The sequence below is a fragment of the Triturus cristatus genome, chromosome 4_1, assembly GCF_964204655.1.
Source record: "Triturus cristatus chromosome 4_1, aTriCri1.1, whole genome shotgun sequence".
NCBI lineage: Eukaryota > Metazoa > Chordata > Amphibia > Caudata > Salamandridae > Triturus > Triturus cristatus.
The window spans coordinates 206945833-206960027 of record NC_140585.1 but is presented as its reverse complement, the minus strand read 5'-3'; the positions used below and the strand labels follow the sequence as shown (position 1 = coordinate 206960027).

General features: G+C 40.0%; 1 protein-coding gene and 1 pseudogene across 1 annotated transcript; both read right to left on the bottom strand.

Moving 5' to 3' along the window:
* Nucleotides 1-6575: 6575 nt before the first annotated feature.
* LOC146854066 (olfactory receptor 8B8-like) lies at nt 6576-7508 on the bottom strand. Its single transcript, XM_085650500.1, has one exon. The coding sequence runs from the start codon at nt 7506-7508 to the stop codon at nt 6576-6578; it is 933 nt and encodes a 310-aa protein (XP_085506626.1).
* Nucleotides 7509-12002: 4494 nt separating this feature from the next.
* Nucleotides 12003-12915, bottom strand: LOC146854065 (olfactory receptor 5AP2-like; annotated as a pseudogene).
* Between the last annotated feature and the right edge of the window lie 1280 nt (nt 12916-14195).

Below are 14195 nucleotides of genomic sequence, written 5' to 3'. Positions count from 1 at the left end.
AGCCGAATTGAGAGCCCTGCAAGTGCTAAATTCGGGTCCGAGGACCCGGACCTGGGAGCTGAAGTCCTCCTCAGAGCTTCTTCTAAGACAGTAACCTCTAAATTATTCCAGTTCCGAAATGACTTCCACCCCACTGGCGCCTGCTTAAGGCGACTATCAATTGGGAGGAGGAGACTAACCAAAAAATGATCAGACCAACTGCAAGGAGTGCAGTCGGCCTGCAAATGGGCCGCAGACGTAGTCTAGATGAGATCTAAGGTATGGCCCTTCTCATGCGTGGAAGATTTCACGACTTGTTGTAGGCCTAAAGTAGTCATGGCATCATCAAGTCTACAAGCCGCACCTTCTTTCGGTGATAGGTACCAGTGATAGTTGAAATCTCCGAGCACCAAAATGTGTTGGTATCTTGTCTGGAGATCACTCATAATTTCGAAAAATAAATCGTTAAATAAGGGTGATGGTTGAGGGGGGCGATACACCACTATCACTATCTGGCAATACAAGGTCAATCCAAGCTTAATCCCCAGCACTTCCGTCCGATCCAAACTTTCCTCCACTATTTTCTCCGAGACGAAAGTTCTACGACTGAACAGCGCAACCCCTCCCCCTCTTTTATTGCCTTGGCGGTTACACGTCCAGACGGTGAACTCAGGGGGAGGGAGGCCACTAGATCTGGCATTGCTGATTCATTCAACCAGGTTTCTGAGAATGCTAAAATGTCCACATCTGATTTCTGTAACATGTTTGGTAAGAGATCTTGTGTTTAGTAGGACCGTCTTCAAGCCAGGAGGAGCCTCTGGATGCGCCTGAGCCAACTTACTACCTGCTGTCAGCAAAAGATTCTCATCTAACAGCAGCTTACCAACCAGAGCCGGGAGAATAATCCCTGAGGATAGAGGTCTCAGCTGTAACAAATCCCTCCTTGAGTAGCACCTTAACTGGCCAGGGATTCTGGCCTCTGGACACGGTCGGGCGCAGACGGGCGCAGATGGGCTTGCCTTGGGCGCACCCGCGGCGCGCCCGCTGCGTGCGTCCGTTGCAGCATAGATTTTATAGGCGTGAGGGAGGGGAACTAGAGCGCTAACCCAGGGTGGGCGGGGCTGAACCAAAGCTTTCTCCCCTCAATCAGCACAAGCTGTGGTGGAATGGAAAGCGGCTCGGGAAGGAGTGATGGCGGTTCAGAGATGGTGAGTAAAGCAGAATGAAGCACAATAGAAACAGATCAGGCAGAAGTGCTTTATTTTAAAAAAAAAGATAAGAGCGGCGATATTCATCCGCATCTCCATAGCAAACACAAAAATACAGCAGTGAAACAATACATTAACATAGCGTGTCAATGGCTAAGCATATCTCGCGCATTCAAAGTTTCCCAAATAGTATGTCTTACAGAGGTTATGGCAAACACAAGGCATTACACGAATGACAGTCAGTGTCTAATCCGCTGCGCGTTCATTGCAGCATAGATTTTATAGGCGCAAGGGAGGGGAACTAGAGCGCTAACCCAGGGTGGGCGGGGCTGAGCCACAGCTTTCTCCACTCAATCAGCACAACCTGTGGTGAAACGGAAAGCGGCTCGGGAAGGAGTGATGGCGTTTCAGAGATGGTGAGTAAAGCAGAACGAAGCACAATAGAAACAGATCAGGCAGAAGTACGGTATTTTAAAAAAAAGATAAAAGCGGCGATATTCATCCGCGTCTCCAAAGCAAACACACCAATACAGCAGAGAAACCATACATTAACATAGCGTGTCAATGGCTAAGCATATCTCGTGCATTCAAAGTTTCCCAAATAGTATGTCTTACAGAGGTTATGGCAAACTCAAGGCGTTACACGAATGACAGTCAGTGTCTAGCATAGTGTGTAGCTGTTAGCACTGAGTGCTTGTCTGCTCTAAACAATAATTGCCAACATCTAGCACAGTGCAAGTTATGATAAAATAAGCATCCTTTTCTTTATATGCCAAAATGCATATAGTCATTTCACAAATATGAAAATGATAAATTTGCAAGCAGTGAGAGAGGTGATGATTTTGTGATCCTCCCTAACCTAGGGAGAGAACCAAGCAGATGCCTTGAAAACAAAAAGGACATCTTCTTGAATGATTCGGTGGTGGTCCCATCCTCTTAGGACCACCCCAAGCACAGTTATTGGCAAAAATACAATCCAAACCAAAGGCCCTGCAAAGCATTATGGGACGAGATTAGCAGTGGGCAGTGAGTATTATAGTATCCAATATCAAAATAATTCTACAAAGAGCTGCAGTTCAACTAGTTGTTACTAGATGCCCCTCACGATTCAATGCAAAAGCATTGAAATTATTATTACATCAAGCTGCAGTTCCACTAGTCGTTACTAGATGTACCTCACGAGTCAAATGCATAAGCTTCATGAAAGGGTTTCAATGCTTTTGCATTTGACTCATGAGGAACATCTAGTAACGACTAGTGGAACTGCAGCTTGATGTAATAATAATTTCAATGCTTTGCATTTGACTCGTGAGGGACAACTAGTACCGAGTAGTTGAACTGCAGCTCTTTGTAAAATTATTTTGATTTTGGACACTATAATATTCACTGCCCACTGCTAATCTCATCCCATAATGCTTTGCAGGGCCTTTGGTTGGGATTGTATATTTGCCCATAACTGTGCTTGGGGTGGTCCTAGAAGGAAGGGGCCACCACTGAATCGTTCACCAGCATGACATGCTCTTTGTGTTCAAGGCATCTGCTTAGTCCTCCCCCTAGGTTAGGGGCGCCCCCAAAATCATCACCTCTCTCATTGTCTAATAGTTGCATTCACAGTTCACTTTTGTGAATTGGTTATATGCTATTTAGCATGTAAAGTTGCTTTAGCAAAGCTTTTGGGGGTATTGTTGATATTGCAGCTACACTATGAGTTATAGTACAGTTTTTCTACTGTGCTATGTGCATTTTGTGTAGTGCGTAGTAGTGCAAACTATGTATGCTCCTTGAGTGAAGTGAGTGTAGTACTAAGCTCAGGGTTAGTTCAAGGTCTTGTTTTCAGTGATGATGTTTTCTTTGTGCCTCTCCTCCCATTCAAATTCGGAAATGAGGGTTTGGTGTCAGTAGAGCCCATTAAACACTAGTTCAAGGGCATGAGGGACAGTGGCCAGTTGGCTACTAGTCCCTGTGGCTAACCCACCCCTAAGGTGACAGCATCCTCTGAGTGTACATCACCTTTCTAACAATAGTTCTCTACTTTAGGGGCTTCCAACATGACAGTAGCCTTCCTTGGCTGCACAGGCCTCCTAGCGACACCTCAAGGTGGTGCTAGCCTCTTGGAGGTGTTCACCTCCTGAATAACTAAGTTTCCTACAAGTTCTCTTTCATCTGAAGGGCGGTGAAGCATTTAAGGCTCAATGCCTTAGTTGCTGTAAACACTGCCTTCCTGGGAGGGAGGAGGTGTGACTGCTTATGCCTTTGTATCCATCCTCCATGCTAGCACATCCCAACAGAAGGGCATACTCTTGTCTTGGCAGCAAACAACTCAGGGAAACCTGCCAAGGCACTGGAACACTAAACCTTAGGTAGGCACCCACTCAGGGTGACACCTACATGCATACCAGCTCACCATTTACACAAGAATTATGTTGGTGGTGAAAACGCATGGTGTTTGACACCAAACATAGCAGAAATTGGTGGATATCTCAAGTTTTCCTGGCAGCCACCCCATGTCACTCTATGAACTGCTGGTTACGTTCAGTAAAACCTTGCTTTACAGGGTTACTGTAGAGATATATATGTCTAAACATATATATCAACACTTTAAATATAAAGCACTCTATCTTCTGGGCCAAGGAGGGTAACCTTAGGAGTGACTTACTTACATTAAGGCAGTGGTGTGTCTCTGCAGCACATTGTGTGTGCAGAGTCAGTCTTAAGCAGTCAGTCATCTGATGCAGGGTTGAAATGGCAGACTTGCAGACATACTTTTACTTAGACCACACAGTGTAGCACAATATAGTGCTGCAGCTGTTGTGGCCCCTTTACTACCCTTGCCAGGAGTACCCAGGTATCATCTACTGGGGACTTATTAGGGGACCAAGTACATTACTAATTGGGAGTACAAATGAATATCACTTCTAAGGGAAGGGGAATGGGCAAAAATTGACATCTAGCATTTCTAATGGGTGACATCTGCGAAGAAGCCTAATTTCTAACATACACCCACTCACACACACATCGATACACTCATGTACTTACTCACACTCCCACTGAGACAGTTATGTACTCACTCACATACCCATTGAGACAAACACACCTACTCACACAGTTAGACACTCATGCACCCACTCAGATATGCATATATCCACTAACAGATCCACTCAGATACTTACACATCACCTCACAGACACACCCAAACATTCACATATCCATTCACAGATCCACACAGAAATTTTTATACCAAGTAACAGACCCACACATACAGTCTCACACTCACTCAAAGACCTATACAATCACTCACACATCCATTAATTTTCTAACTGTAACATCCCTGTAATCTTAGTTTTTTTCCAGTGTATATACATATACAGTTGTATGTTTTTGTAGTTCTACATGTATGTACAGTTATCAAATATGTGTGGAATTAATTTTCATAATATAACATTTGGATATCAAACTATTTAACATTTACTAATTTAAAAACTATATTAAAACATCAATATTTTCGAATTTCTTTGAGACAATATAAGTGGCAGACATTTTTTTCCGATATACTTCTACTTACCATTATAAGTATACAAGCATATTTTTGTCAAAGATATTGTTTACCATGATAGTGAAAGGCTTCAGCACTGGATATGATTCTGTGAATGATAGGTATGTTGTAATGGTGCTGTAGAATGCTGCCTGTGGGAGGCAGGTTGCAGAATGGTCATGCATCTCCAGTGATAGGTGGCTTTTCACCAAACCATTTTCTTTGGGGATCACACCAGCCACCTTTTCTAGGTATGCATCAATAAGACTGATTTTTGGTTCTGAGGTAAGTTTCATATTTTCCCGTAATTTGCATGTCTCTCTTTTAGCCAGTAATAAAGAGTAGACTAATGTCAGGGGGAATTGGAACACATAAATGCTACTCAGAGGGCAGTAAAAAGAAAGTGCAAGGAGTCTACTACCTAAACAAATAACAGGTAAGCACAGGACCTTATCCGATGAAAGGGGCAAGAGGTGGGCCAAGCCTCTTCTGGGTGAAGACTGACCTGATCTTTGCCAAGGGTTCGCCCTCTAAAACATTTCTAGCTCTTCTGGCTGTGGTACAAACCCATGTAGTGCTTATAACTATTAGTTTGTTTCATAATAAGCAGGGATATATCTATTTAAGGACCTTTAGTTTGACAGCTTGCCCTTGGGAACCAAGACATAATTATCAAGGGTAGCAGAGCAAGCAATTGGCAGAATAGCAAAAAGGGGCTATGTATAAATGATATTGGGTTAACATTATGTTTACCAGCACTGTCCTTTACGTAAAGGTGATTATTTTCACATTGCAAGAAACTCTGTCAGTGAAAACTAAACCTCATTGATCTAAGTATTGTGAGCGGTAGAAGAAAACATTTCCTTCAGTGAATTCTAGTACCTATAATGTGCTATCCCTATTAGATTTAACAAATATGCATTTTTGTGAATAACGCAGGAAGGTCAATATTAAATTCCATTATTCACTGAAATACAATCTATGTCAGATACCAATATAAGTTAGGTCTGCTTTGGAATATATGTCTAGCCAGTATCACATTTTCTAGGTTAGATCAGCTCTATTTCTTTATGCACAAGTGCAAAAAAACTTTTACCCAGGTATAGAATAGTGAGCATGCCATTTATGTTATCACAAAAAGTGTCTCGCCCGAAACTCTCAATAACATTTTCCTAACAGCACTTAACACTTGAAAATGTTGGTTACTATAAGCACACCATCATCTATGTGGAGAGGTGTGGCTCACTAGTTAGAGGCGGCAGACCCGTAAGCAGAGAATCGGCCAGGGACCAGGGTTCAATTCCCGACGCGGCAGGGTCGTGGACCAGGGTCAAAATGGACTCGATAATTCTCGCCTCGGTACCTATTCTAACCAGGAACACACTCGGCAACTCTGGGCATTAAGCTTGCCTCATCTCTACAACGGCCCCCCACAGACGCCGGGGATGCCTGGTTTCACCTTGGAGATACCCAGAAAGGGACCATCTCACAGGGATAGCCAGGACGGGTTCCCCAGCGGTCTACAGCGCCGGGACGCCCCGTTGCTGGGGCAGCTGTGCGCTTTACAAGTCTACAACATACAACATGTGTCCATTTGGAAGACAAATTCATGTCTCACAAAATGTTTTGTATCATTCTATAGGAATGTACTTTTAAGGAACAGGATAAGAATAGTTTGGAAAACAATTTGGATATTGAAACATTCACAGTTGCATGTATATTCTTGATTTACGCATGTAAAAAGACCAACCCTCATATACAGACATACATATATGTGTGAATTCAAGTTCACCATCAAGACCATTGCTACATAATGCCATTTCATTAATATAAAGGCAAACAATGGGACATTCATTTCATGTGAGCTTTCTCATTATGGTGTTTCTTAGTGCCCCTATAACCTCCTGATTTCTAAGGGTATAGATCAGGGGATTTAGCATGGGTATCACCACTGTGTAGAACACTGAAGCCACTCTATCATGGTCCATGGAGTAACTAGAGCTTGGTCTCAGATACATGAAGAAGACAGTCCCATAGAACAAGATAACAGAGAAAAAGTGAGAGGAGCATGTGGAAAATGCTCTACTTCTCCCTTTAGATGTACGAATGTTCAGGATTGCTGAAACTATGTAAATGTAGGAAATGAAGATAATTATAAAGCAAGTAACTAAGAAGATGCCAACCACAGAAACCAGTACTGCCTCATTGAGTGACGTGTCAGAGCAGGATAGTTTAAGCAGAGGAGGGACATCACAGTAGAAATGGGTGATCCTGTTTGGTCCACAGAAAGACAACCTGAACATGCAGCTTGTGTGAAGCACAGCATTCATGAAAGCAACTAAATATGCCCCACCTGATAGGTAAAGGCATGTGTGTTTGGTCATAATTGCAGTATAAAGCAAAGGATTACAAATTGCCACAAAGCGGTCGTAGGCCATGGCCGCTAGGAGGAAGACGTCTGTACTTCCCAAAAAAAAGAACAAAAACAGCTGTGTCATGCAACCATGCAGAGAGATATAATTAGTTTCTGAGAGAAAATTGACCAACATCTTTGGTGTTATAACTGAGGCATAAGAAAAATCTACAAATGCTAAATTACTCAGTAGAAAATACATAGGGGTGTGAAGATGAGAACATATTGTGACCAATGCCACAATGCTTATATTACCCAGAAGGGTAATGATGTAAAATAGGAGGAACAGTATGAAGAGTGGAATCTGCAGCTCTGGTGCATCAGTGAGACCAAGTAGTATAAATACTTTTACTGACGTCCAGTTTCCTTCTTTCATTGATCCAGATTCTGGGACCTATTAAAAATGCAAAGCTTGTTAATTACATAGCCTATCACATAAAAAGGTCAAAGAGCAGAGTAGATAGCAGTTCCCAAAGTTGTTTGACTCTTATTACTATATGGTAAGGGATATTCATTTGTCCGGAGTATCTAACGTGAAAAGATTCAAAATAAATCAGAATTGGAATATTAGTAAACATTACAGGCTGGATGGATAAATTCAGGAATACCGCTGGGTCCATTGGGCATTTTTTAATTGTATTTTTTAACTATAACATCCCTGTAATCTTTGTTTTTTTCCAGTGTATATACATATATGTTTGCATATTTATGTACTTTTACATGTATGTACAGTTACCAAATATTTGTGGAATAATTTTTTTTTTCATTATATAACATTTGGATATCAAACTATTTAACATTTACTACATTAAAAACTATATTAAGGCATCAATATTTTTGTATTTTTTTGAGACAATATAAGTGCCAATGACATTGATTTACGATATACTTCTACTTACCATTATAAGTATACAAGCATATTTTTGTCAAATATATTGTTTACCATGATAGTGAAAGGCTTCATCACTGGATATGATTCTGTGAATGATAGGGTATGTTGTAATGGTGCTGTAGAATGCTGCATGTGGGAGACAGGCTGCATAATGGTCATGCCTCTACATTGATAGGTGGCTTTTCACCAAACCAATTTCTTTGGGGATCTCACCAGCCACCTTTTCTAGGTATGCATCAATAAGACTGATTTATGGTTCTGAGGTTAGTTTCATATTTTCCCCTAATTTGCATTTCTCTCTTTTAGCCAGTAATAAAGAGTAGACTAATGCCAGGGGGAATTGGAGCACATAAATACTACTCAGATGGCAGTAAAAAGAAAGTGCAAGCAGTCTGCTACCATAACAAATGCCAGTCAAGCACAAGACCTTATGCGATGACCGGAGGAATAGGTGGGCCCAGCCTCTTCTGGGTGAAGACTGACGGGATCTGTGCCAAGGATTTGCACTCCAATACATCCCTAGCTCTGCCGGCTGTGGTACTAACCCATGTAGTGCTTATAACTATTAGTCTGTTTCATAATAAGCAGGGATACATCTATTTAAGGACCTTTAGTTTGACAGTTTGCCCTGGAAACCAAGACATTATTGTCACGGGTAGCAGAGCAAGCAATTGGCAGAATAGCAAAAAGGAGATATGTATAAATGATATTGGGTTAAATTATGTTTACCAGCACTGTCCTTTACATCAAGGTGATTATTTTCACATTGCAAGAAACTCTGTCAGAGAAAACTAAACCTCATTGACCTAAGTATTGTGAGCGGTAGAAGAAAACACTTCAGTGAATTTTAGTACCTATAGTGTGCTTTCCCTATTAGATTTAACAAATATGCATTTTTGTGAATAACTCAGGAAGGTCAATATTATATTCTATCATTCACTGAAATACAATCTATGTCAGATACCAATATTAGTTAGGTCTGCTTTGGAATATATGTCTACCCAGTATCACATTTTCTAGGTTAGATCAACTCTATTCCTTTATGCACAAGTGCAAAAAAAAATTACCCAGGCATAGAATAGTGAGCATGCCATTTATGTCATCACAAGAAGTATCTACCTGAAACTCTCAATAAAGTTTTCTTACCAGCACTTCACACTTGAAAATGTTGGTTACTAGAAGCACACCATCATCTATGTGTCCATTTGGAAGACAAATTCATGTCTCACAAAATGTTTTGTATCTTTCTGTAGGAATGTACTTTTAAGGTACAGTATAAGAATAGTTTGGAAAATATTCTGGATATTGAAACATTCACAGTTGCATGTATATTCTTGATTTATGCATGTAAAAAGACCTAACCTCATTTACAGACATACAAATATGTGTGAATTCAAGTTCACCATCAAGACCATTGATACATAATGCTATTTCATTATTATAAAGGCAAACTATGGGGCATTCATTTCAAGTGAGCTTTCTCATTATGGTGTTTCTTAGTGCCCCTATAACCTCTTGCTTTCTATGGGTATAGATGAGGGGATTTAGCTTGGGTATCACCACTGTGTAGAACACTGAAGCCACTCTATCATGGTCCATGGAGTAACTAGAGCTCGGTCTCAGATACATGAAGAAGACAGTCCCAATCAATCAATCCACTTTATTCGATTAATTAAAATCATAAAAGTACAAAACAGCATCTACAGTCATAAAAAGATACAGCAATAAAATAACAATATTATAATCAATCAAAAATATATCATTTAAAAAAGTTGTTTCATAACAGTAAGAACAAAGATTCCTAGAAATGCAGGGTTAGTATTATGTTTCAGCAAACCATATACTAACATATTTTAAAAAAATACTTTTCTAGGAAATCAATTATACCAGTAAAATTATCCAATTTATAAGGGTACATAAGATAAAAAATTGACATTTGTTATATCTAATATGAATGTTATATATTATACTTTTATAATTTTCCCCCTAATCCTGACGGCAGCAACTAAGAAGGAAGCAATGTTAAAAATATCCCACGTGTCAGTTAACATTTGCAAATAAAGTAATGCAGGTTTGTCCTGTTGGAAACCCTTCCTAAGCAGTAAAGGGACCAAAAACTTCTTCCGAATATCAGTGTAATATTTGCAGAATAATAGAAAATGTAAAGTGTCTTGGATCGAATGGTTATCACAAGTACACAATCCGGCTTCCTCAGGTTTAGACCACCCCACATAGTCCCCCAAGGTCAAATGGATCAAATTAAAACAGAATCTAGTCAAAAGCCAACAATGGAACGGCTTAGTAACAATTGACAGTTACGGTTCCATCAGCAATGTTGTTTTTACCAAAAAATGGGCCTTAACTAAAGGTTTCTGCAACTCGTTTCCTTCCCATTCCACCATCAACATTTTTATAAAATTATTTTTAACCCATTTCAGATCATCCTTCTTAAATCTCTCAGGAAAATGATATAGTTCCTGCCGCCCTAGTTTAAAAAACATTGATTCAACATAGATTAACCATTTGATGTTACGTGCTTTATCCAGTTTAACACAGTCCCTCAATATCTGTTGATTCAATGTTAATTCTGGGTTAAGCCATACCTTGAGCCAGCAAAGTAACGGAGCCGTACTCAGAGTATCAGATAAAAAACCCAGACCCAATTCCTGATGTATGGAAAAATTAGGGGTAGATTGCGGTACTGAAAGGAGAATACGCAGGAATCTGTTTTCAGCTATCTGTAGCTCTGGCTGGGGTTTAAAACCCCATATGGAGGAGCCATAGGCCGCTATGGCCAGACACTTGGATTTATATATCTTGATAATAGCCTCCACTGGTCTTGCCCCCAGACGCTGAGCAAACCCTAATAAAGCAGAAGTTGATCTAGTTACTGCATTTTTTTTCATTTTTTGCTGGGGAACCCAGGAACTCCTTTCATCAAGAACTACCCCATAATATGTAAAAGAGGAAACAGAAGACACTAGACCCCCATTGCAGTAAAAGCTTTTGGGTTTTGTGACTCTGCGACCTGTAGACAGAATATGTGATTTTTCTATATTTACTACCAGGTCCAGGGACAACATAAAAACTCTGAACGCATCCAAAAGTCACTGTAAACCTACTGCAGTTCGTGCCAGTAGTACAGCGTCATCCGCGTATAGGAGAACCGGGATTAAGGTATCTCCTACACGCGGAATGTCCAGGCTTGCTTTGACCAAAGTTTTATCCAGGGCATTAATGTATAGAGTAAAAAGCAGGGGCGCCATTATGCACTCCTGTTGAACGCCTCTCCTGGATTTAAAAGATTTAGAACACCTACCATCCTGTGAGAGCCTAATTGATGTAGTAAGGTCACGATGAAGATCTGCTAAAAAATAAACTAATGCCGGATCCAAACCCATTTCCAGTAAGATACTCCACAGCTTTGACCTGTTGACCAGGTCGAAGGCTGAGGTCAAATCCATAAAAGCCAACTTCAGCGAGCCCTCTTTTGCCATGGTATATTTACCTATTAATAAGAAAAGATTCAGGCATTGGTCCATGGTGCTTCGTCCTTGGCGAAAGCCATATTGTAGGTTAGATATTATTTTATTTTCATCTGCCCAATCTGTAATCTTGCCTAATATGACTTTACCTAATATTTTAACAACTGAGTCGATCAAAGATATTGGTCTATAGCACCTTGGTTCACTCCGCTGACCCTTTTTAAAAACTGGTATAATAATTGAGTGAGACCAAGAAGCAGGGAACCCAGTCAATGCCACAGCATTAAAGACATTGACCAGTATCTTTGCCCAAAAATTAGGGTTATACTTATAAATATCAGCTGGGACATGATCTGGGCCAGGCGCTTTGTTGCTCGAGGTGTTTTTTATTGCTTTTTCAATATCCTCAACTTCAAAAATAAGAGGTACTATACCTTGCTGAGGTGGATTATTGAGAAAGGTATCAGTTAACTCATCAGAGCCATAGATCCTTTCAAAATAGGACAGCCACTATAACCTCCTGATTTCTAAGGTTATAGATCAGGGGATTTAGCATGGGTATCACCACTATGCAGAACACTGAAGCCACTCTATCATGGTCCATGGAGTAACTGGAGCTTGGTCTCAGATACATGAAGAAGACAGTCCCATAGAACAAGATAACAGAAAAAAAAGTGAGAGGAGCATGTGGAAAATGCTCTACTTCTCCCTTTAGATGTACGAATGCTCAGGATTGCTGAAACTATGTAAATGTAGGAAATGAAGATAATTATAAAGCAAGTAACTAAGAAGATGCCAACCACAGAAACCAGAACTGCCTCATTGAGTGACGTGTCAGAGCAGGATAGTTTAAGCAGAGGCGGGACATCACAATAGAAATGGGTGATCCTGTTTGGTCCACAGAAAGACAACCTGAACATACAGCTTGTGTGAAGCCCAGCATTCATGAAAGCAACTAAATATGCCCCACCTGAAAGTCAAAGGCATGTGTGTTTGGTCATAATTCCAGTATAAAGCAAAGGATTACAAATTGCCACAAAGCGGTCATAAGCCATGGCCGCTAGGAGGAAAACGTCTGTACTTCCCATAAAAAAGAACAAAAACAGCTGTGTCATACAACCATGCAGAGAGATATAATTCGTTTCTGAGAGAAAATTGACCAACATCTTGGGGGTGATAACTGAGGCATAAGAAAAATCTTCAAATGCTAAATTACTCAGTAGAAAATACATAGGGGTGTGAAGATGAGAACATATTGTGACCAATGCCACAATGCTTATATTACCCAGAAGGGTGATGATATAAAATAGGAGGAACAGTATTAAGAGTGGAATCTGCAGCTCTGGTGCATCACTGAGACCAAGTAGTATAAATACTTTTACTGACGTCCAGTTTCCTTCTTTCATTGATCCAGATTCTGGGACCTGGTAAAATGCAAAGCTTATTTATCACATAGCCTAAGCCAGGACGGGTTCCCAATGCAAGCGCCGAGATGCATAAGGGTAAAGTCGAGTGCTACATAAGAACACACATACACATACCTACATAAAAAGTTCAAAGAGCAAAGCAGATAGTAGTTCCCAAAGTTGTTTGACTCTAATTACTATATGGTGAGGGATATTCAATTGTCCAGAGTATCTAACGTGAAAAGTTTCAAAATAAATCATAATTAGAATATTAGTAAACATTACAGGCTGGATGGATAAATTCAGCAAGCCGCTGGGCCCATTGGATCAGGGATAATCCATCATCCAATGCGATTTGGTGAAATGCTTTGTATAAACAATTGCTCATTAGCCTTACATGCTCAAATTCCATTTCCTAATAGCTACTAAAACTCTGATACTTTATCTAATTTTCTAAATCTGCTACAGGAATTGAACCGTCTGGATGATAAGGATTAACGTAATGACCTACCTTTTAATATAAACACAGATATGTTGTGCATGACCTTATTACTTCCATTCTTGGCAATCCTCCTATCCTGTTGCAAGAGAAACAATTCTTGTTAATCAATAATATAAAAGGTTATTACTCAAGCTGAACTCACCCCACATTTTTGAATCATTATTGACAGGTAACAGAATCCCAAAAATTTGGTATTTTGTCAACTTTTTGAGTTATTAGACTTCATATTTAAAGCTACATTTCAGATACATGCAGCTTGTCTGGTTTGCTAAGGATGTTAAAGCCTTATAAAAAAAAAATCAAAACCTGCAGTTAACAAAATAATGATTTGAGACTGCAAAATGCTTTTTTACAATGTACAACGTCCTATAGAAGTCTTTACAACTTATGAAACCACATCATATATACCAGAGGAAATGAATGTGGTGCCCTATCTTACAGTGGCAATGTGAATTGTCAATGGTTGGAAACTGCAATCACACACATTAATCATTGATTGCCAAGTTAGGGTTTTAAGACATTGGGTTGTTGGTAGAGTGGGGTGTAAACCCTGTTGAAGAAACAAACACAATCACTGTCAGGGTGAACCACTAAAGTCACTAAATTAACTTGTGCTGAACCCTCTGGAAACTTGTCACAAAAGCAGCCAGGCTTAACTTAGAGGCAAAGTATACAATATGAATGCAGACGACAACCAGTAATTAAGTGAAACACAAGGAAAATCTCACACTATTTCAGAAAGAAAAAGTAAATGTTAATAAATGATTTGACACCAAGA

Excerpts from the sequence above, each read along its gene's own strand:
- LOC146854066 (XM_085650500.1), bottom strand. The coding sequence starts at position 7,508 with ATGAAAGAAGGAAACTGGACGTCAGTAAAAGTATTTATACTACTTGGT.